Genomic DNA, 27,451 nt, shown 5'->3' with positions numbered 1-27,451 from the left:
GATTCTAAACAACAAAGCACAAGAGAAACGATGGCAGAAACCATATCTTCCAGAGATATGGAGTAGCGACATTTCCCGAGCTTCAAAATTTTTGCGACAACCCAAAATTTCAAATGCTTCTAATTCAGTTATTTGTTGACGTAGGTACAAAAAAAATAGCACAGTTTTAGATTTTAAGAAAAATTCTACGTAATACAAGAATAATTTTAAGTTTACTCCACAAATAAACTAAATATCGACCAAAATATATTTTTAAAAGGTGTTTTATGAGTCATTTTCTTAAAGGTTTTTGAGGCGAAAACGAGAATTGATGCATTTAAGATATACGGAGTAAACCCGCATAAAATGCAAAGATTTTAAACTCAATAGATTGTAAAACCGTTCAAACAAAAAATCCTTTACACTTGCTCTTATCGAATTTGTTTAACTTTGCTTTTAATTACTGATTTTAAAGACAGGACACATTTCAAAAATTGGGTATTGGAAAATAATTAATTTGTTTGATATAAACATTTCCGACTCGCTTTGTAGACCAAAATAAAATTTTAATTAGATACAAAATAATGAAAAAGTAACCTGAAATTATTGTGAAAAATTACCAAATGCCTTCCAGTGGACAATCCACAATGTCATCACGCGTAAATTCAGTTTCACCCATAAACAAACACTTATAACTTTAGGTTCATCACAACACTTTTGAAGAAACCACTAACAAAGAATAAAAAAATCTAACTTAAAATAATTCAAATTTGAACGATTTTGCACTGTGAAAGCAACATTTCTCTACCACGATTATTGTTAAACTGACGAGAACTCCGGTAAAGACATTTTTTGTCACTTATTATGTATTAGCTTTTTCCATCCTGTCGGAATTTTGGATATCTGAGGGCGAGAGAAAAGCAATGGAAAAACATTATCGAAAATACACAAGCAGTTGTTAACAATTAAAAACCTGCTTGCTGCAATAATAAAGTAATTATGTAATTAATTAATTAGTCAGTTTATGTCAATCAAAAACCAATTACCACATATAATTATAATGAGTTTGTTAGTTCCACTTTATCGCCTATTTTACACGACTAAATTTTATATTTAAATACTCACCGAGTTAACTAAAATACACGTGCTAAAACGGTTATGAATAATTTCGCGCTGAAATAAAATCCGCGCTTCCAACGTGATAGCATCAACATTTGACCAACTAATGATGAAAAGTGTGTAATACTCCCTTAATATGGCCCTTAAGGGCCCACTACATTTCAATACCTATACGAGACTATCACGCTTGATTTCCCTAGCGGCAAAACTGAGACACCTTAAAACTTCCTTAAGAACATGAAACACTGAACATTCAAGTGAATTTTGCAACATTATAAAACAATTTATTTGTACCGGCTCAAATTAAAACGTACACTCACAAGATCTAATTTAGCTAAGTAACGTAACGTGTCTGATAATTTAACCGCTTTTTTCTTGGAAAGCTCTGTTGACCTATATCTACCAAAAAGCATCCCATTATTTCGCAAGCCCTTTATTCGTGTAATACCCCGTAATAATGCAGTAGGCTAGGCTTTGGCAGTCCATACAAAAGCTACACCGAACGTTATTCGCTGTATAAACGAAAAAAGCTTCAAGCCACAGAGCTTTCTTTATGCGTCATCCACCTCGTTTATACATACTTTCCTAGAAATAAAATTAATTGAGTGTGAAGCCGACACAGAATCTATTGTACTGCAGTGAAAAGAAAAACGGAAACACACACATGTGCATGGAAAATTGGTGGATGCGCCGGGGTACCTGCTTATAATAGCTAAAATTGACTCCACCGATGGTTTTTTAGTGAATACTCTTTTTGGCCGTTTTAGACCTCGCTTCCGGCACGGATATAGGCTCAAAAGTAAACTTGAAATAACTGTGCCGGTTGATATTGCTTTCAGAGCAAACAATAATATTCGCTGTTTTCCATCAACGAGGAAATCCTTTGCGTTTCCAACTGTAACGGAATAAAAATATGTTCTGTCATACAGTACACAATGTTTCCGTCTTGTAAAATGCACCATCAGTCACCCCAACTAAGTGCACGCCATGTTATTAACCAGAACTCATCCAATTTATCCATTTCTTGTAAACTTAATCTAAACAATTCTAAAGTGTAGTAGGTCGAGTAAAAATTCCATTTCAAGTAAAACTATAAAACAAGGAAGGGTACATATACTTTCTTGTCCGTTACCATGGCTACGTTGAAATAAGAAAGAGCTTCTCTGGAACTCCGTAGATATCAAATTAAATATAGAAATGAATTTCGAGTTCGGGTCCCATTGAGACTCGAGCTACACTTCTGGAAAAATACTTAAAATAAAATTATTGCTTTAAGGGTTATCGGCGGATTAATCGCGGAGGTGCATAAATATTTTGATAAGGAAGCAGCAACACTGATATGTAGTAATTACGACAGTCAGATGTATTATGGAAGCAATCACAGGTGGCTCGAGAGATTCAACTCGAATGTAATTCCGAAATAATGTTTCGCTCAGTTTATTAGTTTTTATTTGTGGTTCAATATGTAACTTTAATTAAAACGTATTTTACAAGTACATAGATCCTTAGTTTGCATAGCCGCATACTGTGTCATTGCGTTCTTAAGTTTAAAAAAAATGGATTTTCACAGCAATTTAAAAAAATATATATTTTTTTTTTCATTTTAATTTTTTAATAAATCTCATCCTAAACTTTAACTTCTCCAAATTCAAGAATTTTTTTGATCAAAAACAATCTAAAAGATCAAAAGAAAACACGCATCTAAGAAAACCGACGAAGAAAACCAAGAACTTGAGACAAGAATGTTTAAAGAAACCAATAATTTGAAAGAATATAAGAAATTTGATAAATTTGAAGAATAAGAGTATCTCAAATATCTGAAATCACTGAAAATATAGAATTCGATAAAACTGAATAATTGTACAAAGAAACTAAAAGAGTCAGAATTGAGATTGTAAGAAGCAGCAACATTTTAACCATTTAAAAATATTGGAAAATTCAAAGCCTTAAAACAGTCATTGATATTCTAAAAGCAAATGTAATGCAAAGAATACAAAGTTTGTAGCATTTTGTGACAATTTAAAAGTGACAGAATTTAATAATTTCATGCCAATAATTCGTTCTTTCATTGTGACGGTAATTTTATACTCTACAACCTTCCTCCAATCCAACAACTATCCATAAGTGTGAAAATATAATTACCCGCTGCAAGGCCATAATTTCCGTCGGATTATTATTTAGATTAAGTCCATTAATTTGCGATAATGACTCTTACATAACGTTTTTCCGAGCTTTTCCAACAAAGCCCTTGATAACACGATATTTATAGAAGTAGAACAGCTTGAGCTTTCTGCATAGCAGCTGCATTCTGCATCCTAGACCGATTTATCATCCTGCCATGAACAGTGTTATTGTGGGTGGAATTTCCAGGCCATTCTTGAATTCTGCACTGAATCCAATATAAGACCTGCCGTGATGAATAATATTATTATCCTCCACGTATTGTCTCGAAGACGTGTGATTTAAGGAAACGAAGGAAATAATTATCTCGGAAATGCGCTCTCGGGAGAAAATTTCTCCATCAACGAGTGGCCAAATTAAATTTTTGTTTTCCGTTGGAATAAATTGCCAATTCGTTGGTATAAATGTGCGTCTTATCAGAAATTCTCGGCGTGTTTCTGTTAAAAGCTTTCCTATGGTGTTTATACGTAGCTCTCGGGATAATTCATTGCAATTAATTTTATTTTAATGTTCACACATATTTCATTTTAATGAAAATGGCGATTTGCCACGCTAAATTTTGACAGGGAGTTATTTGTCTTTTTGTTGCTATTAAGGCACAATTTGTTACAAATCTTTGCTGTTAATGCCAGAGTTTCATGTGTGGACTGCTTATCTAATGGTGGCAGATGGCGCATGCAAGAAAACTAATAAATTAACGTGCATTTACATTTTTAGGGAGGCGGGCTCATAAATTATGCATCCGAGGTGATAAGTGTGATTATGGAAAACTCCTGAAATAAAACTAATGATAAACTCGACTTTTGGAACAAAAACAATAATTTATACACTGTTATAAATTATTCATATTCTAAGAAAAAATGTCCATTTTACATGACTACAAGTATTAGAACAAAGATGTTTTATGGAAGAAATTTTTCTAACCTTGAAAAAACCGCAGTGTCGTCGCCTTAAATCATAATAACTTCGAAGCATCAAAAGTTATCCGCCTAACGGTAGTGAAGTAATCACATTACCGTTACCGGTTCGAACTTTGTGGCCCTTTTCCCTTGAACATCCCTAAAACAAAGTAAACCCGCTCGAACCCTTAAAAGGCTCTTGCGAACTTCAGAAATCTCGCCCGGATGTGATTTGAATTTAAATAAAACACTAAACAAAGCTTCCAGATAAAAAGCGGACATTAGCAAGAAGAATTACCAATTAAAATGCTTAATTAACTAGCACTTGATATTTCAAAGCGGAAATTAGATTTCAGTTTTTGTCCCAAATTAAGTGAGTTTCGACCCAAAACCAACACAGTAATTGCAAAGACACAGAAAACTGAATTCCATTAAAATAGTACGGGATAGAAAAGTTTCCTTTCCTAAAAGAAAAACGCAAACGAACCGTCTTCCAAGTTTCAGCAGAAATTTATTACATCGCATAAAACTTGCAGTCTGAATTGCAGTTGCTCGTTATCACAGAGACGCAAAGTTTCCACGCAAAAAGTGTAGCGGATAGTTTCAACTTCTTCAAACACAATTTCATAAGTGTTGCTAAGTTTAAAACAATTACGTTACGTTACCGTAATCCGACGTAATCGTTACTCGACACGTGTTTCCTTAGACGTTTTGTTATTTCACATTGCAGAACGTGCGAAACTGCAATTACACTTCGTGTAAATGGTGCTTTCTTTATTACTGATTACTTTTTCCTATTTGTTGCTCACAACGATAAAATTACAAAGAATGAATGTTGCTGCTTTGATTATAACACATTAAACAAACTATTGTACGATAACACCACTTGTTCTCTAAAGCAGAATAGTCCATTGTGAAGCATATTGGATTTTTAGTTTTATTTTCGACGTGGCATTATTTATAAATATGCAACCAAAAATACATTCTCCAGACTGATGTTATTACAGTTTTCGTAATTAAATTCTAATTCAAGATAATAATAATTAGTCTTTCTATAAAACACAATACAACGAATGAAATGGCAGCACAGAAATAATTTTCCGTGATTTAGATTGCATCCAACAAAAAAGCAAATAAAACTAAACAACCTAAATAGACCATTGTGTTCTAAATCGTTCGAAATTTCCTTAAATGAACGTGATTATGTTTACATATTGTCTATTCCAATAACAGTTTTATTGTTCGAAAATAATGTCTTTCAGTAGACTCTGAAGCTGAAATGTTTCATGATACACAGTGCAAACTACAAGAAATAATTTCCGACGTTTATTGCGACATTCGCCGTCGAAGAAGCTTGCGCTTCTGTAAACACATATTGAGATCTCTAGAGAGCTTAGTCAAACATCCATATCTATTCAAACATGAAAATTGTAAATATAAAGGAGTCACAAACGCCCGGATCTCTGTTAAATGATCTAACCATTTTCCTCAGTCGTTTCAAACGATTACATTCCTTCGGAAAATGCAGAAAGTATCGACTCGGACCAATCTTTTCATTATTATTTTCAAAAATGTAAACCACCACCGAGATGACGTGTAAACTTTACAGCGCATCCAAATGCTCGACATATTTATTAAATATTTAAGGAAGAACAGGCGTCTTTAATGTAAACATTCCATTTCGACGCCCTCATTTTCTACTCTCCATTTTAAATTACAGAATTATCCTTTTGTCACCTCGCAAAGTCCCACCATGGTTATGTTTGGGCGTCGCCATAACGTACCACATATCATCCCGATAGTCGCGAACTCATTTGTCCTGGAAAGGCCTGGCTCGGGAAAGGCTATAACCGTTAAAGGCGCCGCGATGCCGAGCGTCTGGAACCAGACACATGCAATGTTCTCGTACAAAATACGTGCGGTGCTTTAGAAATGCGTCTTTTTCACGATATTCAGGCCCGAATTTATAACATTTTCTTTATGAAAACGCACATTTTTGGTTAATGGGTCATGGTTTTTTTTTTATTGGGGCACAGAATGCGCATTAATTGAATGTTGGGTTTTCTGGAATGAAATTTTGTCGTGAGCGTAGTTTGGGGAATGGTTTTTTGTTTTTGTTGATAATAAAGGTAACAGCAGCGCGCTTTGGGTTTTTTGTGGTCTTTTGTGTACTTTCTAGTTGAGTCTAGACGGTTCATTGAAACGTTCACTGCTTACCTAGAAAATTTTAATCCCGGCAAAAGTGGCTCCTAACGCCTCTAGTTTATGCAGTATACGGAAATATAAAGAGATTGTGACGATAAGGCCAAAAAAATCACTTTATTTTAACAAAAATGTAGTTTCCGGTATCGAAAACGTAAACATTTGGTGCCTTTAAATGGCACTGGCAATTTCATCAAAAAAATGCTCTATAATCTAAAGTTGCCAAATGAACTCTTTTACTCAAAATAATTTTTTATTTCTTGTTTTTATTTTAATATTTGTAATTTGCAAGATTTAGTAGACTGGTGAAATGTAATGTCTTGAAATTTTATTGTTTTTTTTATTACAGAACTGCAAAAATTACCTTATAAATTAAAAACAAATCGAATCCGGGATGCAACAAAAATGCCAGAAAAACGATGAAGCAAACCAAATTTTTTTATTTGTCGTAGTTTTGAGGATATCGAACACTAAATATTCTAGAGCTTTAAAATGTTTGACCTCTGAAAACATTCCACCTTCAATCGCCTCTAATTTAGTTATTTGTTGACGTACGTAAAAATCAACACAGTTTTGGTCTCTACGTGAAATTTTGCGTTAAATGAGGTTCAATAACTTGAGTTTTCTCCAGAGATAAACGAAATATTGACCGAATAGGTTTTTAGAGATCATTTTAAACTCTCTTTTCCAGGCCAAAAACAAAGTTTAATACTTCTGAGTTTACATCAATCGAAAGAGCAGCTCGAGGTCTATCAATTGGCCAAATCTGAAATCGGTAGATCAAAACCTTTACAAATGGCAGTCAAAAAACCAAAAATACAACATTATTCATCGCAAGTCGCATCTTTCTATCTGTCAAAGCTTCGAAAAATAAATAAAAGGTCTACTAAAACGAAAGATACCTCATTGTTTTGCCATTAAAACTATCAATTTTTAGTTAAGTACCAATAAAAAAATAGTATTGTTTTAAATTTTAAATATTGTAATAAAAAAAAAGTTAGTTTAAAATCACGTTAGCCTCACATTTCTGAGCTTTGGAATTGTATTGCGATAAACGAAATGTTAAGATAAAAAAAAATTAAACAAATTTCAAATATTTGAGTGTAAAAAAAACGCAAAATGTAATTTATTAAGCAAATACCAGAAGGCATTTTCATGTGAAGTGTAGGAATATAAAAATGCGAGCTAAAAAATGAAAAGTGAAGAATCTGCACTTCTGTACCAATTCCGACCGAAGCGAAAAAAGTAAGAAAATCAAATTGTGAAACCGACAGAATCAGCTGTCTTTATTACTAGTAAAAAGCACGATCTAAAACCAATGAGTTCATGAAGCTCTCGTAAATCCATTCTCACGTCCTTCTGTCATGTTTTTCTAATTCCCACACCAAATCCTTTTATGTAGAACGAGCATACATTCGCATACTGATAGTTATCCACTTGCCTTCGCAATTAAGGCATTAAATAAACCCCGAGCTTCCAACACCAGTAAAGCTGTATTACGACACTCAGCTTTCGTATAGTGCGTCACACGCGATCTCGTCAGTTTTAGTTCAACAAGCTTGGTAGGCGGTTCATTCATCCATAAAATTGAACGTATCTTTGTGTTCCATAAATTTTGTATAAATAATCTCCGAGTTCAACAATGTGGTGAAGTCGCAGCACAATAGAAATATCACGATATGCAGCGATATTTCTTTGCACCACTCAAAAATATGTGTCCAATTTGTGCCTCCACATGGATAAATAAAAATGGTATGTTTAGTGCACTGTAATTTCAAAGCTGTTAGGGTATTCATTATTCTCACGTTACCAAGTACTAGAGAAAAAACTCCAAACAATTTCAATAAATTCACTTTATTTGTAGGGCTATTAAATTGCCATTATCAAGGAAAGCAATTGTAATTGTCCTAACGATAAGTCTACTTTTTCTACAAAATAGTTTGGATCGATTAAAAGCATTGAATTTTGGTGCGGTGTTGTGGAAGTAACGAATGCTTGGGGGCAGGCCATTGATTATACCGCCGCCAACAAGTCGCCTCCGTAATTGAAATCTGAATATTATTGTCCTTTCTTTGCGTGAAACTAAAGGTATCGATCGAAGCGAATTTTACTATCAAGATCCACAATAAATAAACCAGTGCGTTTTATATTTAATTGCATAATGAAGTTTCCAACTCTGACGCATCCTATTAATATGATACGGGGGTGTGTTAACGACGAGGTCAAACTAAAGAGATAAGTTCGTAATTCAAAACCTCAATTAAAACAGATACGTAAGGCTTAATTAGGTGTAGGTGGGATCAATATGAGAGACAAAAAATGTAAAAATTCGAGGAAAGGAAAAACCAAAGCAAATATTGAAATTGTGGGTTTGGTTTCGGTGGATTATTTGAAAACAAAATGAATGTTGTTCTCTTTGGACAGTCGATAATGAATATTGAAACAATTGAATACTGAATGCAATCAAAATGATGACCACAGTTGGATTGCAAATTATGAAATATTTTGCAAACAATTCCGGGTTCCCCTGTGACAATTTAATAGATCTGGTGCATCAAATTCATAACAAAATTCGGTACTCCGATTTTGGGTAATCCTGATTTTTTTTTTCTTTAGATTTTTGAGATCATAACTTCCGTTCAATTCTTTATAAAATTTAAATCGGGAGGATAAAAGTCCAGGAATCAAATATTTTGGAAATTAAGAACTCTGCAATATAAAATTCTTAAGAAGCTGTGCTAAAAACAAGCTAGATTGCGACAGACTGGAGTTTCATTTAAATCCAAAGCAACTCAAGAAAATAAACAGACCTCTCCGTTCTTTGTTGTTCTTTCCTCTAATTAAAATTAGTTCAAACATACGATTACCTAGTTACTTCGTCCTAATCGTTACAGCGATGGTTCTAGGCACTCTTCTAATTTAGCTCCACCATCTCACACGTGCAAATACGCTCATTCTTTTTAATTGACCGTCTAGAAAAGGTCAACGGTCCTTTCACAATGTCCATTCTGGCATGTTAGCTTTTAAGGGCGCAGTTCACCGGTCAATTTTTATTTTCAATGGCAAATTTATGTTCCTCTTAAATATTTGACTCATCCTTTCTGTTTCGACGCGCCTAGAGAAGCCCTGAATATTTAAAAATCAAATGGATTTTGCGGCTTCTAATACCATTACTATTACCCAGTTGACAAGAAAATTTACGACTGTCATAAATCCCATTTGAACTGTAACTCAGCCAGAAACCTGCGACGCGTGTTCTCTTAATTAATTCGCAGTAAAATTACGAAATCTACAACTTTGGGCATTAGCAAAATTAATTATTTAACCGGAACACGCCATTAACGCGATTGATCCGTAATAACCAGCCTTGCCATAAAGCTGTTTTATTGCTGAATAATTGGTACGTTTCCATGAATGAATATGAGAGAATGTCTTGAGTGGGGCACGTCTTCACACCCTCGTGCTTTGTTTTGCGCCCACTCTTTTATTATTGTCTAAAAATAAAAACAGCGCCCACAACACGAAGATCTCTGATACCAAATCTCAATTTTCTTTGTTCCATTTAGAACAATTTTGGCGTGCATCATCTGAAATTACCTGAGACAGATTGGGAAGCTTGAAAAGTGTGCAGCCCGCATCTGATTTTACTTTTTTTCAGGAGTTTTTAACGGGTTTTATGGTAATGGGGCAACGCTTAATAAAGTAAGGTTGTATTCCAATTTTTAGGGTGTGTAATGTCACTTTTAACACCCTCAAGGCGCTGTCATTAATAATCATTAAACGAAGTACATCGTAACTGGAAATTTGGAGGCCCAGAGTGCTTACTTAATAATGAGTCTCAAGTTTCGGCATAGTTTACGGGTTATGCGGAAGATTCTTATTTCGTTACAGGAACGCAAAAATTGGGAGTTTTCTCTTTTGGAAATTTAAAAAAAATTAAAGGTAAATTTCCTGAAAGATTCCTAAAATGATTTAATCTGATAAATATGATAAAAATGGTCTCATTAAATTTTAAAACACTCAAGAAATCCTAAGACATTCTACAGAATATTCATAGATTCCCGAAAATTCGTAAAAATTTTTGGTGAATATACTCAAGCAAATTAAAGGCCTTTATAAAATCCTAGAAACTTTTATAATTGCTAGAGACTCCTTGAAATCCAAAAAAATACCACAATTTGGAAAATATTAAATTTAATAGCATCCTTCAATAAAACCTAAATTTTCTTGAAACGTTCTAGAAATACTTAAAAAATCTTACTAGGGCCATTCTCATTTTAAATTTTCAAGCATCGTAGAATATTCTAGGGGTAGAACATGGTAGAACATAAAAACACAAAAATCGTAAAATACTAGAGAATCTTTTAAAATCTAAGCAATTGTAGAATGACAATGAACCAAGAAATTTTTTTCTAAAGAATCTTAATAAGTCTTTGAATGTTTTATAACATCTTAAAAAAACTCATGGAGTTTTAAATACTCATAGAAAAACCTAAAAAATTCTAAAACGGTCTCAAACAATCTTTGAGCATCCTGGATTTTGGGATTATTTAAAAAATCTGAAAAAACATTACGGATTTTATAAAATGCTGTAGGTTTTTTATGAAATTCGTTCCATTTTAAAGCATTGCTTTAAAAAGACGAAAATCATCAGCCTGCAAAATCGCAATAAATTCTTACAAATTACATAAAATTCTGACTACTCAAAAATCTGTAAGACCGTTGAAATAACCTAGAGGATCCCTGGCCATCTTAAAAAAAAACCTGAAGAATTTACAGCATCCTAAAAAATTCTAGAGCAACCCAAATATTTTTTACAAAATCTAAACAAATTTTGAGAAAGCCTAAAACGTCTTAAATAAACCCAAAGGACCTCAAAAATTTCCAGAGGACGTTTAGGAAATCATCAAGAAACAGTTTAGTTTAGTTTAAAAATCTCGGAAAATACTAAAAAAAATTAAAATATCTTTAAATTTCCCAAAGAATCCTAAAAAAGTTAAAAAAACCAAAACAAAAATTTTGAGCAGCCAAAAAAATTCCAAAAAATTCAACAAAATCGACATTCAAAAAATTTCTAGAGTTAGAAAATGAAGGAAGTCAGAACATGTCTAGTTTAGAAATGTAACAATCGATAAATAGCAGTCCCCCCAACATAGAAATTGTAAAATTAAAAAAAAGTTAATCAAAAACAAGATTGGACTTTCTTGTAAGCCATAAGATAATATTGCGACATTGTCACAGTGCAGGAAATGAAAAATAAACCCATTTCTCCGACCAAATCCTCAAATATAAAAACACCCTGTCACTCATAAAGCAATAAAGGAGTCAACAACCGAATGATATGTTTAGAGGAGCTGGTAGAAGCGGCGTTATTAATTAGAGTAATGCTTTTAGGGATTTATCAGCTGCCTGTGGCGCCGCTGTCGCCACTACAACACTCCCTGTTCTTATATCCATGCTTTACTCACCATCCACAATTTATTTATCCCAATAAATTAGCTGAACCTGAAATTGCTTGTAAAAGAAACTTAAGCAGCTTAATCTTGTTCAAGTCAGAATTAACGCAATTACCTACGCATTTGTTTGCTTCCACTGGAAAATGAAATATAGTGTGCCAAGTTAGGCTGTCTTCAGCGCTCGATAATTAAGCAATGCTAAGTCCGCTTACAATGAAATTAGGTCGACAATAAATTATTTCAGTTACAATAACGATCCGGAAGATTGTAACAAAATCTGAAATTTATGCGCTTGTGTTCAATAACAAGATTATAATGTAGAGGTGCTAAAACATAGCAAGTTTTTACGATCTAAAAACATGTTCCATAAATTTTAGGTGCAAAGTTTCGGAGCTACCTGAGAAAATTAAAAAGTCTGGAATTTGCTCATGAAATAATAATCTCGGGTCTGTCTAGTATCGCAATTGTTTGTACTGAAGCTTCACGAGCCAATTTAATTTAAAGTATTCTCTGATAAAAAATTAACAAGCGACTACACGCTTATAAAATAAACATTAGAACTGTGAAACCAGGGCAAATGTTAAATATTTACTCAGGAAGCGCATTCTTGACTGAAAGAATATTGAGAGAAACTGAGAAGGGAACTTTCATATCTAAATCTTAGCAACAAGCGGCTGTTTATTTAGGTCTAAAAGTGTAAACTCTCGGATCAAATCTTATGAATCTACTTGTAACATAGTTGGAGTTTAATTAACGGCCAATTTCTTATTTCAGGAAGAAACGATGCGTCTCAAGTCCGTGGATGGGCCTCTGTCCATTCATAATGGTAACAGCAACGACATATTAAACTCCCCTAAACGGATTAACACCATCCAAAATAGCAACGTTACCAACTTCACGTCTAATCACAACACCGAGAATATCACAGAATATGATATCAACGAGTTTACAGGACGGACTAATGAAGCACTGAATAACATTAATAGTGTCCAAGATAAAGTGCAATGGTGCAACCCTTCTCAAAGGACGAAGAAGCGGGAGCTAACCAACAACGCCAACAACAGAAACCAGTTGCTCAATATCAACAACACACTGGCTGCTTCCTTAAGAACCGCGAGGCACGGCACCGCCTCTTCCATCTACTCAGAGTCGTCGCCAGATGATAGTCTGCTAGATTTTGAAGGTAAAAACCAAGAACCTATAGTTTTAATTAAACTGGGAAAATTCATTTCTCAAGCAATACATCTAAACCGGAGAAATTCCTGCTTTTAATTTTACGAATTCAAGGAAACGATTATGAATGTTCGCGTCTGTAATTTCAATGTTGATCGTTGGTAAATTAATTGGAAATTGGGATTCAGCCTCAAGGAGGAAAAAGTATTTGAATAATGTATTAAGGTGGAAGTTGGAAAGGAAAAATTTATTCGAAGGTTTCATCACCGCGCCGGATTGTTAGACTCCTCACATTACAGTCCTGTAAAATTCTCAAATGGTGTTTATCTCTCTAAAAATAATTAGTTTGGTGTAAACAAAATGTTGACTCTTCGATCTAGTTTAAAGACACGGTGACCTCATTTGCGAAAATAAGTTTGTTATGAGGTTACATCCTGTTTCCAAGCTCCGGCAGGAATACAAAAATTTGTTGCCTTTAAAGTTTTTTTTGCGACGTCGAAGTTTTGATAATCTTCGTCAGAGTTAAAGAGCGACATTACCAAAGAACCGGAAAATATTTTTATTAGATCCCAAACTCACGACATTAATGTTTTCCGTTCATAGACAGAACAATAGAATAAAATAAATATTGATTTTCCTCCCCAGTCAAACAATACACGTCAAACTAAGTTGAAATGCCGTTTGCTTCAACTATTAAATTTAAATCCATTATACTGACAGAATGCACCGATGATTTCACTTAGCAATTAGAGCACAGTGACAACAATGCGAGCACTGAACTTGTATGATTCGCTGAAGTCTACAAATTGAATTAATTCACATTAAAATTAGAATTCCTCGGATAAGAGAGTAGTGGGAGTTGTCTAGTTTGTTTAATTTTAACTTGGCTCTAATGTTAATTTACGTAATTAGAATGGTCCAAAATTCGTACATCAATCTATAATGTAAAAGAATTTATTACCGTTTTAAGTTTTAAGATTGAACTGATTATTTTTTCTTCCTGAAATTTTCTAAATTTGAAAATTTAAATAAAACATTAAATTAAAGGGAGTGTTTCTACTTTATAAACATCTCTAACTACATATACTAGGTACATTAAAAAAATTTGAACGGGCCACAATTCAAAAAACTGCATCTTCTATAAAATTTATTATCTTTAGTAATTTTAAACATAAAACAGTAAAATTTCACAAGGCCTTGAACAAGGCCTCAATTGCAATTTTGGAACAAAACACAGTCATTTTGAATTTTGAAGATAAATTAGTGAAATTTGTCAGGAATGCCACTTTTTACTAGCTCTTTAAATGTGCTAAATTGCAAAAATTTGGAACAAAACAGTCATTTTTACAATTTTTTATTTTAGGGACTACTGGAAATACAGCAATTTTTTCTGAAAAAATTAGTAACTTTGCTAATTTTAGAGATAAAATAGTGAAATTTGATTGAATCAGTGTTTTGTACATACTAGCTCTTTTGCTAAATTAAATTATAATTTTTGAAAAAAAGCATACTAATTTTAGAATTTTTTGTTAATGACTATCGAAAAAAATTACACCTTTTTGTAAAAAAATCAGTATTTAATAATTTTAAAGTCAAAGTAGTGAAATTTGACTGAATTACTGCTTTTTACTAGCTTTTTACTTAGCATTGCAAAATTTTAAAACAAAACACACTCATTTTAGAATATTTCGTTTTCGGATTACTAAAAAAATTGCACTCTTGTCTTTATAAAATTCAATAATTTTCGCAATTTTAAAAATAAAACACTGAATTGTGGCCCAATTATTGCTTTCTACTAGCTCTTTAACTGTGCTAAATTACCGAATTTTGGAACGAAACACAGACATTTTAGAATTTTTTGCTTATGAACTATTGAAAATAACGCACTTTTTTTTATATAAAATTCAGTTACTTTGGTAACGTTAAAAAATGTGCTCAATTAAAATTTTGGAACAATACTTAATAATTTTAGAATTTTTTGATTTAGGACTATTGGATAAACAGCTACTTTTTTGAAAAATTTAGTAACTTTGGTAATTTCAAAAATAAAATAGTAAAATTTGGTTGAATTACTGTTTTGTCCTAACTCCTTTACAATACTAAATTAAAATGATTTGAAAAGACTCATTTTAGAACTTTTTGTTTATGCACTATAGGTAAAAAACGCATTTTTTTCTATAAAATGCAGTATCTTTGCAAATTTTAACGATAAACTAGTCAAATTTGACTCGATTACTGCTTTTCTATAAATCATGAACTGTGCTAAATTACAATTTTGGAACAAAGTACATTTTAGTCATTTTAGGATTTTTCGTTTATGAACAATTAAAAAAAAGTATTTTTTTATATAAAATTTAGTAACTTTGGAAATTAAAAAAGTAAGAGAAATTTGACGACATTGCAGCTTTTCACTAACTAAAATTTTCCAATTTTTTGTCTTAAGACTACTAAAAGTTTTGAACTTTAGTCTATAAAATTTAGGAATTTTCGTAATTTAAAAATAAAAATAACATATAATGGGATTGTTTTGGAATTACTTTATTTATTTATTACCTTTACAGCCCCCTTAACTCATTACAACCACAGCACCGATGAAATACAATATTGTAGTCGTGTTCCTATAACTCACACTTCTACAACACCCTATACGCCAAGTTCTCGTGTATTATATGCTCTGTCGTTATAACATAAATCAAAACTTGGCACTTTCTCCTTGTGTCTCCACATTTTCCAATCATTTTCATATGAATGTCAACGAACATAAATTAAATTTTTCAATAAGGGCGCTGTCAGTTTCCACACAGATTCTTATTAAAAAAACATAATACATAGCTGCAATGAGAAATAAGTCGCAGCTAAATTAAAGCAATTTATAAGAAAAGTTGGAACGATTCTGAAAGTTCTGTTAACAATATGAAGATAATAGTTTTTCTTTTCGTTCGGACCAAATGCGAGCGTCTCACTGCCTCGGCCTTATATTTGAGCAATCAATAAATTCTAATTTTGGAACAAGCTACAGGGAACGTTAGAAGTTTATTATAAATTCAGTTCTGTCGGTTTTTAAGAAGTCTGCGTGTTGGGGTGTCGGTTTTAAATAAAATTCGTACTAATACTCATCAGTTTTGACGTTGATGAGGCGTTTTAACAGCGTCAAATCAAATCAAATTTAAGATTAATTAGGCGAGCTCTTTGTAAATCCGTTTCATTTCAGATGTCCATCAGAACGTCTCCTCGGCTGACACATCTCCCCAAGATGAGGATCGCGGTTTCGATATTTCCGATTCCGACTCTTCAGAAGAGAGCAACTTGAGCAACCGCGGAACAGCGACCCTCCAACGAAGAGGCATCGTGAATCCAAACTATCCAGGATTTCAGCACCTCGCTCACACACTCGATTACGGCATTAAAGCCTCGTCAGACACCGATTTCACAGACGACGACTTCGAATGCGAATCATTAAACACCGCCAAAACCGACGTGAATAATATCAACAACAACAATGTCGAAGACACGGATTATCCCATCGACCACATTGACAGCGTTAATCGATTAGACAGCGTCGAGAACATCCAGAAGGTCTTCTATGATAAACCAGTGTTTGATATTCACGAAGAATGCGGCAACAGAAGCGACTCGGAAACGAGCGGAAATTCCAATCAGACGAGCGATGAAGACACGGAAATTAGCGTGATAAGACCTGTACAACTCAATATCAAAACTGAAGAAGAAGCGGCGAAAAGTATCGAAACGCGAGAGAATATCATTGGTGATTTCGAGAAGGAAGTCGAACAAGAATTCGGAAGGATCTCATTGGAAAACCAATGCAACCTTAAACCAGAAAACGTGTTCGAACTACCTAATCTTGAGAAGGCCGTCGTGCAAGAACTCGAAGACACTATAGAGAAACTGAACGAATCGATCAATACGCAATCACCTGTTAAATATAACATCGTCGAAGAACCTAACCAGTTGTCTTTATCAAAATTAGAACCCCAGCCTGTGGTTTTAAACGACACGGAAACTCTGAAAACTCCAAACATGCCTTTACTTCCAGAAACAGTCGTGGAAGCCAGACTCTCTCCAGTTATCCCAAAAAACAAGATTTGCGACGCGTTCTTATCCACAGCGCAGGAGATAATCCCAGTCATCGAAGAAAACATGTTTGAATCCGACCCTAAACTACATAAAATGGACCTGGACCAAACTCACAAACAAGAACGTAAAGACTCCAATCGCGAGCTCGAAGAAATCGAATGCCAAATCAAGAAACTCAAATCAGCGAGTAAACAATGTCAACTGCGGATCGAAGACGTCGAAAAATTCAGTAAAGAAGACTTCACCAAAGACTACAAAGAAAAAGATGAAGACAGTGCGGTTCCTCGAAAGAAGGAAAAAATTGATTATTACGTGAAAAAACGAAAAGACTATAATCAACAATTTGGCAGTTTGATAACGTTTCCTCGACGTGAGTTCGGTAGTAGGAATCGAGATGTCCTGAATAGAAGATCAGTTCCGATGGCTAGAGAGAAAAGGAGGTCCTCTCCGGAAGTTTTAGGTGAGAATTATTTTATGGAATATAATTACACAAGCGTGATGACTGTTTAGAATTATTGTCTCTATGGAATGGCATAAAATGTTGTAATGTGTCACAGCGGTCACGTTCTTCATTAATAACTTCTAATCTACCCCTGTTGCATGCTGCGAATGTTGCAACCCTCATGTTAAATTACTTCTCGGGAAAATAAACTCGACTGCCGTTGTTGCAGTAACAAGAATTTATTTGTTGGAAATTTCCATTTGTTTACGGAGCTCGGGAGTATTTCTTGTTTGTATTGGGGCTTTACTGGAATTTTCCACGTAATTGTTATTCTAAAAAAAAAACACTGAACCGTGGCCCTAAAGACTTTTTCATAAAGTTGTTAGCACGGAAAGTATTGGCTGAGATAACTTCAAAGTTTGACCTTTCACTGCAAGCGAGATAACTGGTAATTAAAACAGGCCATCTCCAGTAATCCATACATTAAAACTAACCACAATTACCATAATTGCTCATTAAAAATTGTAATATTTCAAATAGCTCCTGGTGTATAATTTCATCAAGGGTAAAATAAATCATTGTGTTTATATTGTCCTTTATTTGTTCACATTATTTAACTGTTATGGCAAAATTCCAAAACATTAACTACATACATAAAATGCAATTGGAATAAACCTAAAACCCACCTGTTGATCTGGCTTTGCAGAATAATCGTAATCTAATTATAGGAACATGCATTTAAACAGTGGCATTTGCAGAAATGTATCAGAAGCCAAATCAGTAATCATTTATTCAGTGATTTATATATAAAACTTTCAACAATGAGTAAGTAGATTTTTTTTTAAACTTTCAACTTTTTTTGCTAAAGAAGTTTAAATAAATTTACCACTGTCAAAGTTTGCGTCGGAGCAAAAGAATTTAAATTGGAATGTCTAGTTTGACATTTTAAAACCGCCAATTTAACATCTTTGCTCTTTTAATGTTTAATCTCAAACCATTCAAGAAGTGTTTGAATGATACTAAACAACACAGATCTCATATTATTATAATTTAAATTTAATTAATTTTTATGAAAATTTGCAAATTTTGACTGTAGAAAAATCAAAGAAGAACTTTTTGTTATGTAAAAAATAGCGAGAAAAACGATGGCGCAAACCGCATCTCAATATCTGAAATAGTTTCCGAGATATCGAGCACAAATTGTTTTGAACCTTCAAAAATTTGGCCCTCTGGCGACAACCCGAAATTTCAAACGGCCATAACTCAGTTATTTGTTGACAAAAATTCAAAAATTCTGATGTTTTTGGATTCAGGGTGACATTCTGCGTGAAATGAGACCGAAATTTGTTGAGTTTGCTTAATAAATAAACGAGACATTGGCCAAAAACTGTTTTGAAAACGTCATTTTAGGGTGATTTTTAATCAATGTTTTTAAAATGAAAACGCCGTTTAATAGCATTGAATTATACATCAGTCAAAAGAGGAGCTCGAAATCTATCTACTGGCCAAATTTGAGATCTATCAGACAAATAGTTTACGAGTTATGGCTAAAAATAAAAAAAATGAAAAATTTTTATTGTTTGAGTCGCAATTTTTTTTCGCGAAAAATCGACTATCGAATTTTGAGCTTTTGAGAACATTTTCTAAGGTAAAATGAGCCGAAAAAAAGAATGGCGCAAACCGCATCTCAATATCTCAAATAGTTTCTGAGATATTTAACTTTAAAAATTACGAAAAATGAGAAAAAATGAAAATCAACTTTCCAAATCTTTGATCGGCCATAACTAAGTTATCTGTTGTCGGATCTGAATTTAGATCCCAGACTTGAAATCTGCGTAAAATTCTGCATACACTGATGTATAATAACATAAGTTTACTCGAAAAAATAAGCGAAATGTCGATATCAGAAGTTTGGCATAGTTTCAGTCATGAATTTTTGCGAAAATTTGCAAATTTCGACTGAAGAAAAATCAAAGAACTATTTCTTATGTAAAAAATCGCGAGAAAAACGATAGCGTAAACCGCATCCCAATATCTGACATAGTTTCCGAGATATCGAGCACGAATTGTTTCGAACCTTCAAAAATTTGGCCCTTTGGCGACAACCCAAAATTTCAAACGGCCATAACTCGGTTATTTATTGACAAATATTAAAAAATTATCATGTTTTTGAATTTAGCGTAAAATTCTGCGTAAAATGAAACCCAAATTTGTTGAGTTTGCTTAATAAATATACGAGATATTGGCCAAAAACTGTTTTGGAAACATCATTTTAGAGTGATTTGCAATCAATATTTTCAAAATAAAAACGACGTTTAATAGCATTGAATTATACATCAGTCGAAAGAGGAGCTCGAAATCTATCTACTGGCCAAATTTGAGATATATCGGACAAATAGTTTACGAGTTATGGCCAAAAATAAAAAAAAATAAAAATTTTTATCGTTTGAGTCGGAATTTTTTTTCGCGAAAAATCGACTATCGAATTTTGAGCTTTTGAGAACATTTTCTAAGGTAAAATGAGCCGAAAAAAAGAATGGCGCAAACCGCATCTCAATATCTCAAATAGTTTCTGAGATATTTAACTTTAAAAATTACGAAAAATGAGAAAAAATGAAAATCAACTTTCCGAAACTTTGATCGACCATAACTCAGTTATTTGTTGTCGGATCTGAATTTAAATTCCAGATTTGGAATCTGCGGAAAATTCTGCGTACACTGATGTATAATAACATAAGTTTACTCGAAAAAATAAGCGAAATGTCGATATCAGAAGTTTGGCATAGTTTCAGTCATGAATTTTTGCGAAAATTTGCAAATTTCGACTGAAGAAAAATCAAAGAACTATTTCTTATGTAAAAAATCGCGAGAAAAACGATAGCGTAAACCGCATCTCAATATCTGACATAGTTTCCGAGATATCGAGCACGAATTGTTTCGAACCTTCAAAAATTTGGCCCTTTGGCGACAACCCAAAATTTCAAACGGCCATAACTCGATTATTTATTGACAAATATTAAAAAATTATCATGTTTTTGAATTTAGCGTAAAATTCTGCGTAAAATGAAACCCAAATTTGTTGAGTTTGCTTAATAAATAAACGAGACATTGGCCAAAAACTGTTTTGAAAACGTCATTTTAGGGTGATTTGCAATCAATGTTTTCAAAATAAAAACGACGTTTAATAGCATTGAATTATACATCAGTCGAAAGAGGAGCTCGAAATCTATCTACTGGCCAAATTTGAGATCTATCGGACAAATAGTTTACGAGTTATGGCCAAAAATAAAAAAAATTAAAAATTTTCATCGTTTGAGTCGGATTTTTTTTTCGCAAAAAATTGACTATCGAATTTTGGGCTTTTGAGAACATTTTCTAACGTAAAATGAGCCGAGAAAAAGAATGGCGCAAACCGCATCTCAATATCTCAAATAGTTTCCGAGATATTTAACTTTAAAAATTACGAAAAATAAGAAAAAATGAAAATCAACTTTCCAAATCTTTGATCGGCCATAACTAAGTTATCTGTTGTCGGATCTGAATTTAGATCCCAGATTTGAAATCTGCGTAAAATTCTGCATACACTGATGTATAATAACATAACTTTACTCAAAAAATAAGCGAAATGTCGATATCAGAAGTTTGGCATAGTTTCAGTCATGAATTTTTGCGAAAATTTGCAAATTTCGACTGAAGAAAAATCAAAGAACTATTTCTTATGTAAAAAATCGCGAGAAAAACGATAGCGTAAACCGCATCTCAATATCTGACATAGTTTCCGAGATATCGAGCACGAATTGTTTCGAACCTTCAAAAATTTGGCTCTTTGGCGACAACCCAAAATTTCAAACGACCATAACTCGGTTATTTATTGACAAATATTAAAAAATTATCCTGTTTTTGAATTTAGCGTAAAATTCTGCGTAAAATGAAACCCAAATTTGTTGAGTTTGCTTAATAAATAAACGAGATATTGGCCAAAAACTGTTTTGGAAACATTATTTTAGGGTGATTTGCAATCAATGTTTTCAAAATAAAAACGACGTTTAATAGCATTGAATTATACATCAGTCGAAAGAGGAGCTCGAAATCTATCTACTGGCCAAATTTGAGATATATCGGACAAATAGTTTACGATTTATGGCCAAAAATAAAAAAAAATAAAAATTTTTATCGTTTGAGTCGCAATTTTTTTTCGCGAAAAATCGACTATCGAATTTTGAGCTTTTGAGAACATTTTCTAAGGTAAAATGAGCCGAAAAAAAGAATGGCGCAAACCGCATCTCAATATCTCAAATAGTTTCTGAGATATTTAACTTTAAGAATTACGAAAAATGAGAAAAAATGAAAATCAACTTTCCGAAACTTTGATCGGCCATAACTCAGTTATTTGTTGTCGGATCTGAATTTAAATTCCAGATTTGGAATTTGCGGAAAATTCTGCGTACACTGATGTATAATAACATAAGTTTACTCGAAAAAATAAGCGAAATGTCGATATCAGAAGTTTGGCATAGTTTCAGTCATGAATTTTTGCGAAAATTTGCAAATTTCGACTGAAGAAAAATCAAAGAACTATTTCTTATGTAAAAAATCGCGAGAAAAACGATAGCGTAAACCGCATCTCAATATCTGACATAGTTTCCGAGATATCGAGCACGAATTGTTTCGAACCTTCAAAAGTTTGGCCCTTTGGCGACAACCCAAAATTTCAAACGGCCATAACTCGGTTATTTATTGACAAATATTAAAAAATTATCCTGTTTTTGAATTTAGCGTAAAATTCTGCGTAAAATGAAACCCAAATTTGTTGAGTTTGCTTAATAAATAAACGAGATATTGGCCAAAAACTGTTTTGGAAACATCATTTTAGGGTGATTTGCAATCAATGTTTTCAAAATAAAAACGACGTTTAATAGCATTGAATTATACATCAGTCGAAAGAGGAGCTCGAAATCTATCTACTGGCCAAATTTGAGATCTATCGGACAAATAGTTTACGAGTTATGGCCAAAAATAAAAAAAATTAAAAATTTTCATCGTTTGAGTCGGAATTTTTTTTCGCGAAAAATCGACTATCGAATTTTGGGCTTTTGAGAACATTTTCTAACGTAAAATGAGCCGAGAAAAAGAATGGCGCAAACCGTATCTCAATATCTCAAATAGTTTCCGAGATATTTAACTTTAAAAATTACGAAAAATAAGAAAAAATGAAAATCAACTTTCCGAAACTTTGATCGGCCATAACTCAGTTATTTGTTGTCGAATCTGAATTTAAATTCCAGATTTGGAATCTGCGGAAAATTCTGCGTACACTGATGTATAATAACTTAAGTTTACTCTAAAAAATTAGCTAGATATCGATATCAAAAATTTAGCATAGTTTTAGTCATGAATTTTTGCGAAAATTTGCAAATTTCGACTGTAGAAAAATTAAAGAACTGATTCTTATGTAAAAAATTGCGAGAAAAACGATGGCGCAAACCGCATCTCAATATCTGAAATAGATATCGAGCACGAATTGTTTTGAACCTTCAAAAATTTGGCCCTCTGGTGACAACCCAAAATTTAAAACGGCTATAACTCGGTTATTTGTTGACAAAAATTCAAAAATTATCATGTTTTTGAATTCAGCGTAAAATTCTGCGTAAAATGAAACCCAAATTTGTTTAGTTTGCTTAATAAATAAACGAGGTATTGGCCAAAAACGAATTCATTTAATCCTCACGTGAATTTTGTTTGCGCAACGCGAAGGTAGGTTAGCCCTGGTTCAAAAGAACTGGATCAATTAAACTAGTTCAAATCGAAATTTGAACCGTGTTTCTGCAACCGGCCCTCAGAGTTATAAATATATATTTATGTTGTAAAAATGGTGGATGCGCACTTACAATTAACTTTTAGCTTTTACTACATGTTTTAATAGGATCATTTCTCCTGCAGGTTTTAACTGAGTAAAATGAGAAACAAAAAAGTTTTTAAATATATCACAATATTTGAAATTTTTAAAAATAAAAAATATAAATAAATAATATAAAAAAACTACAATGTGGCTATTTTCTCAGACCAAACACATAAACAAAAATCTTAATATTGGTACTTTTAATCAGAAGTAGGATTTAAGTTTAAAATTATTTCATATTTTTGTATGATTTAATTAAAAAAATATCTCCACGTCTTGAAGATGATGTAATCGCACACTTAAATTTTATTATGAAAACATACGCTGAGTAACACTTCCCGGCGTAATTCCCTTGACTCAGTCTCTCTCTTATCATTTGGAATTGACTAAAATTCAGTTCTGGAATTCCAGGTGGTTTCGACGTGTACAACATCGAAACTGCAATGCCAAAAATCGACTTAGAAGCGATAGAATCCCACCTCCGAGCCGCTCGAGAAGAGGAAAGAAGGGTAAGTTCAAAAATTGTAAAAATCTCCTGAATATTTAAACGATGTTATCAACTGTCCAACTGCCCCCAATGTTCGCGTGCATGTGTCATGAGCACAATCTAATGATCTCTTCAGAGACCATGTTGCCATAACCAGGAACACACATGTGTTGATTCACATCTCCTACACCAATAAAGCGTCTAATGTACCCAGTCTCACCACATGAACCTAATGGATACATACATACAGTTGAAATTGCTTCACGCTTATTCGTTTAGTCTAATTTATTTCGCGAACTGATGTCACGAAATTAAAACTGAAATATTTCCACAGTAGAAAATAAACCGATCGATGTATTGTGAACTGTGTGAGCGATGGATTTTCAACGACCGTACAAAAGCAGGGTAAGGCTCAAATGAGCGAATACACACAACAATTTATATTAATTACGAATCATTACAATTCACTACACATTTCACCCTTCGCAAAAGTTATGATTCCTGAATCGTAAATAAACCGCGTGTTATTAGCTTATCGTTCGATAACCGACGCTAAATACACAAATTTCGTAATCTATGGCAGGTTGTACCTATCATAAATTTCTACGCATGTAATGTTAATGTCGTGATACTTTTTATAAATCGCTCTTAGTGTAATTTTCATGTGTAAAATTGTGCTTTCGTTGTGACCAAAATGATGGATGAATATATCGTTGAAAAAAAAGACCCTCTCTATCTAGATTTGGCGCTCGCTCCAATGGCACATGATACCATTTTAGAGGTAATTTCATTATACAAGAAAATTTAATTAAATTCACTCGTAGCATTGATGCTTTAAATTAGAGATTCATCCTTTGAGTAACGGAATCATGCATTTACTACTTATTACATAAAATATGAAGGAAGTTAATTAGTGCCGGTTCTTGGTCTGTAGACCTTCAAAACTAAAAAATATTTTTGTCTCAAGTAGTTTACTCTAGTCGTTAACAAGTTTTCAAATAAACAAACACGAAATAACGTGACGTGTCAATAAATACTTCACAGTTACATAAGTGTATAATTTACTGCATTCATGTAATTACGACGGCATTTTTCTATAAATGACATTACTTTGTAAATTATTACAAATCAATTTCAGGTTATGTTCGTTATTGGAAAACTATTTATAGAAAACTTCATTATCAGCAATGTCTATTATCTATTTAATCAAATTTTAATTAATCCTGGATAAAGACTAATCGGCCTCGCAGATTAACTCTATTTTTCGATTATATAGACTTTCGCATTTGTGTTTTAAATAGTTTGAAACAACTAATAGGGATATTATTAAAATTGTATTATTAATAAACGTATCTACTTATTCATTTTTAATGTCTACAAAAATACATTAAAAAGATTCTATTCTAGAGAGTCTAAAAATTATTTTAAAATGATTCAAAGTATACAAGGATTAAAAAACAAATAACTGAGGATTTTATTTTTTCTTTTGGATCTGAAAAATTATGAGAATAAAGAATAGCTAGTAGCACAAATAGCCAAAGATGTAATCATGAATACAAGAGATTCACAAGGTTGGATACAAAAGTATTCACAGGGTTGACTAATAAGCTAATTCCAACAATTCTTCATAATTTGAAGCCTTCCGTTTAATATTCCACCGTCGAGTTTCACGGCCCCGGATTAACTCAAAACCGCATTCCAGGACATGACTTTATAACTCACTAATTATAACAAAAAGATATAAACTGTTTCCACTTTACACAACATTAAGCACCGAACAATGTGGTCTTGAGATTTTACCATTAAAGCGTTCACTGCCTTATAATTTCGTGCAATGATAAGCAAGAGATCAAGTTTTTCCCAGCATTTAAATCGTGTTTATTGTTTTACGACTGCAAAATTACGAAATTAAAAATAGTTGAGAGATTTTATTGTTCGAGTGTCGCCTTGTGTAAATCAGCAGTTAATTTCTGACCATGCTGTGTAGCACAATACCATCAAAAACACTCGGTTAATTTTCTCCGGCTGTTGGTTCATTCAATCGCGATAAAATGCGGCAAATATCGAGGATATTGTTCCTTTGAAACATTTATTTCGTTACTTACGATATCCCTCGGCCATTACACGGTCCTTTCGTTCTAAGCCGATTTTTGTCAAGAAGTTTAGGCTCTTTTACAAACAGATAAGAAAATGTGTTGCTATTTAAAAAGATAATAGTGATTTATACTCGTGAAGAATTTTCCAACATGGGAGCGAAAGGAAATATTATTTGACACGTGTTTTCCAAATGTCGGCCCACACCATTTATCATTAGTGAAAAGAGGATTTTGCTGACACTGTACGAATAGTCCATTGATCATATGCGTATGGTTTTGTCACCATTTAAATGGGGTCTTCTGGTGGGTTTTTGATTAAGAGGCTTAATTTATCATGTTAAAAGGACGTTTTAATGGCTGTTTAAAAGCTCTAATTTTATAGTATTGCAGGCTCAAAATGGGAGGATTTTTATAAAGTGTTCATTAACAAAAAACTAAATAAATGGAGAAAGTTCAAACGTAACCTGTTATTTTTATCCATTAAGAGCCGTGTTAACAGAAGCGGAAAAAATGTAACAGTTGCATGTTTCGTATTGATTATAACAATCCCGTATTTTCTTTTTACGGTCAGTAAGCAAAATCCTCTCCCAAAATCGTCGAAAACTTCACAGGTGTAAGAAAACCGTGGATGTTAATAAAATATGTAAGTTTACAACACCGTGGGGAAATCTGTTAAAATTTATACGTATTTATTCATATAAAACAACAATAGTGCAGTGTAACGTCGAGCTCGGATTTTTATGCAACCTTTGTTTTCCCCGGTAAAAGTAAGCTTCCACAATCCAAAGATGAAAACAAAATCCTCATTCGTGTACTTTCCACTATTGTAAGACATGCAATTATTTTAATATTCATATCCAAGAGTTTTTGCAGAAACTCGTTTGCTAGAAGTATTAAGACGTGTTGGATCATAATTAAAGCAGACTCGCTCCGTCGAATTATTTAAATTAATGTAATTAACAAGTGAAATGATTTTTAACTAGCGCATACAACTCCGCTACCGACGAAATTTACAATAGAAACCACTGTTTCCTCCACAGTTTGTGAATCCGCTTGTCAGTGAAACGTACGAAACTGTTGCAGAAGATGGTTATTTATAATATTGTTGCTTTATTTATCAAACGGAAGTGATAAAAGTGCAACGTATCTCGTGTTGGATTGTTATCTCTATTAACATGGAAATGACTTCATTGAAGCGCAAGAGACATTACAAGAAAGACACAACGTATTTACTAGATTTGTACACGTTGACTTTTGACGAAAATGAGACTTTGGAAAGTTTGGACTTGACTGTGAGTATTATTATCGCTATTGATTTTTTTACACAAAACGTGACTGTGGGTTTTATGGTTATTGAACTTATTGTTAATACAAATTTAAATAAATTTTGCGCCCCAGTTTGAGCACAAATTTTGAAGATCTG

General features: G+C 33.0%; 1 protein-coding gene across 3 annotated transcripts in view; it reads left to right on the top strand.

Moving 5' to 3' along the window:
* Schip1 (Schwannomin interacting protein 1) overlaps positions 1-27,451 on the top strand; it is an 85,780-nt gene that overhangs the window by 54,426 nt on the left and 3,903 nt on the right. For 2 of the 3 annotated variants that reach the window (XM_088036113.1, XM_088036114.1), the window contains 3 exons: positions 12,611-13,019; positions 16,221-17,564; positions 23,857-23,954. In XM_088036113.1, coding sequence (XP_087892239.1) covers positions 12,620-13,019; positions 16,221-17,564; positions 23,857-23,954 — 1,842 coding nt within the window. In that variant the 5' untranslated portion in view covers positions 12,611-12,619. Of the gene's footprint in view, positions 1-7,912; positions 8,133-12,610; positions 13,020-16,220; positions 17,565-23,856; positions 23,955-27,451 lie in introns of those variants that run through there. The other variant, XM_088036112.1, reaches the window with a different exon arrangement.

Source organism: Gnatocerus cornutus, chromosome 5 (genome assembly GCF_029298725.1).
Source record: "Gnatocerus cornutus isolate USDA-ARS CGAHR chromosome 5, icGnaCorn1.1, whole genome shotgun sequence".
NCBI lineage: Eukaryota > Metazoa > Arthropoda > Insecta > Coleoptera > Tenebrionidae > Gnatocerus > Gnatocerus cornutus.
This window is presented reverse-complemented; position numbering and strand designations above follow the sequence as displayed.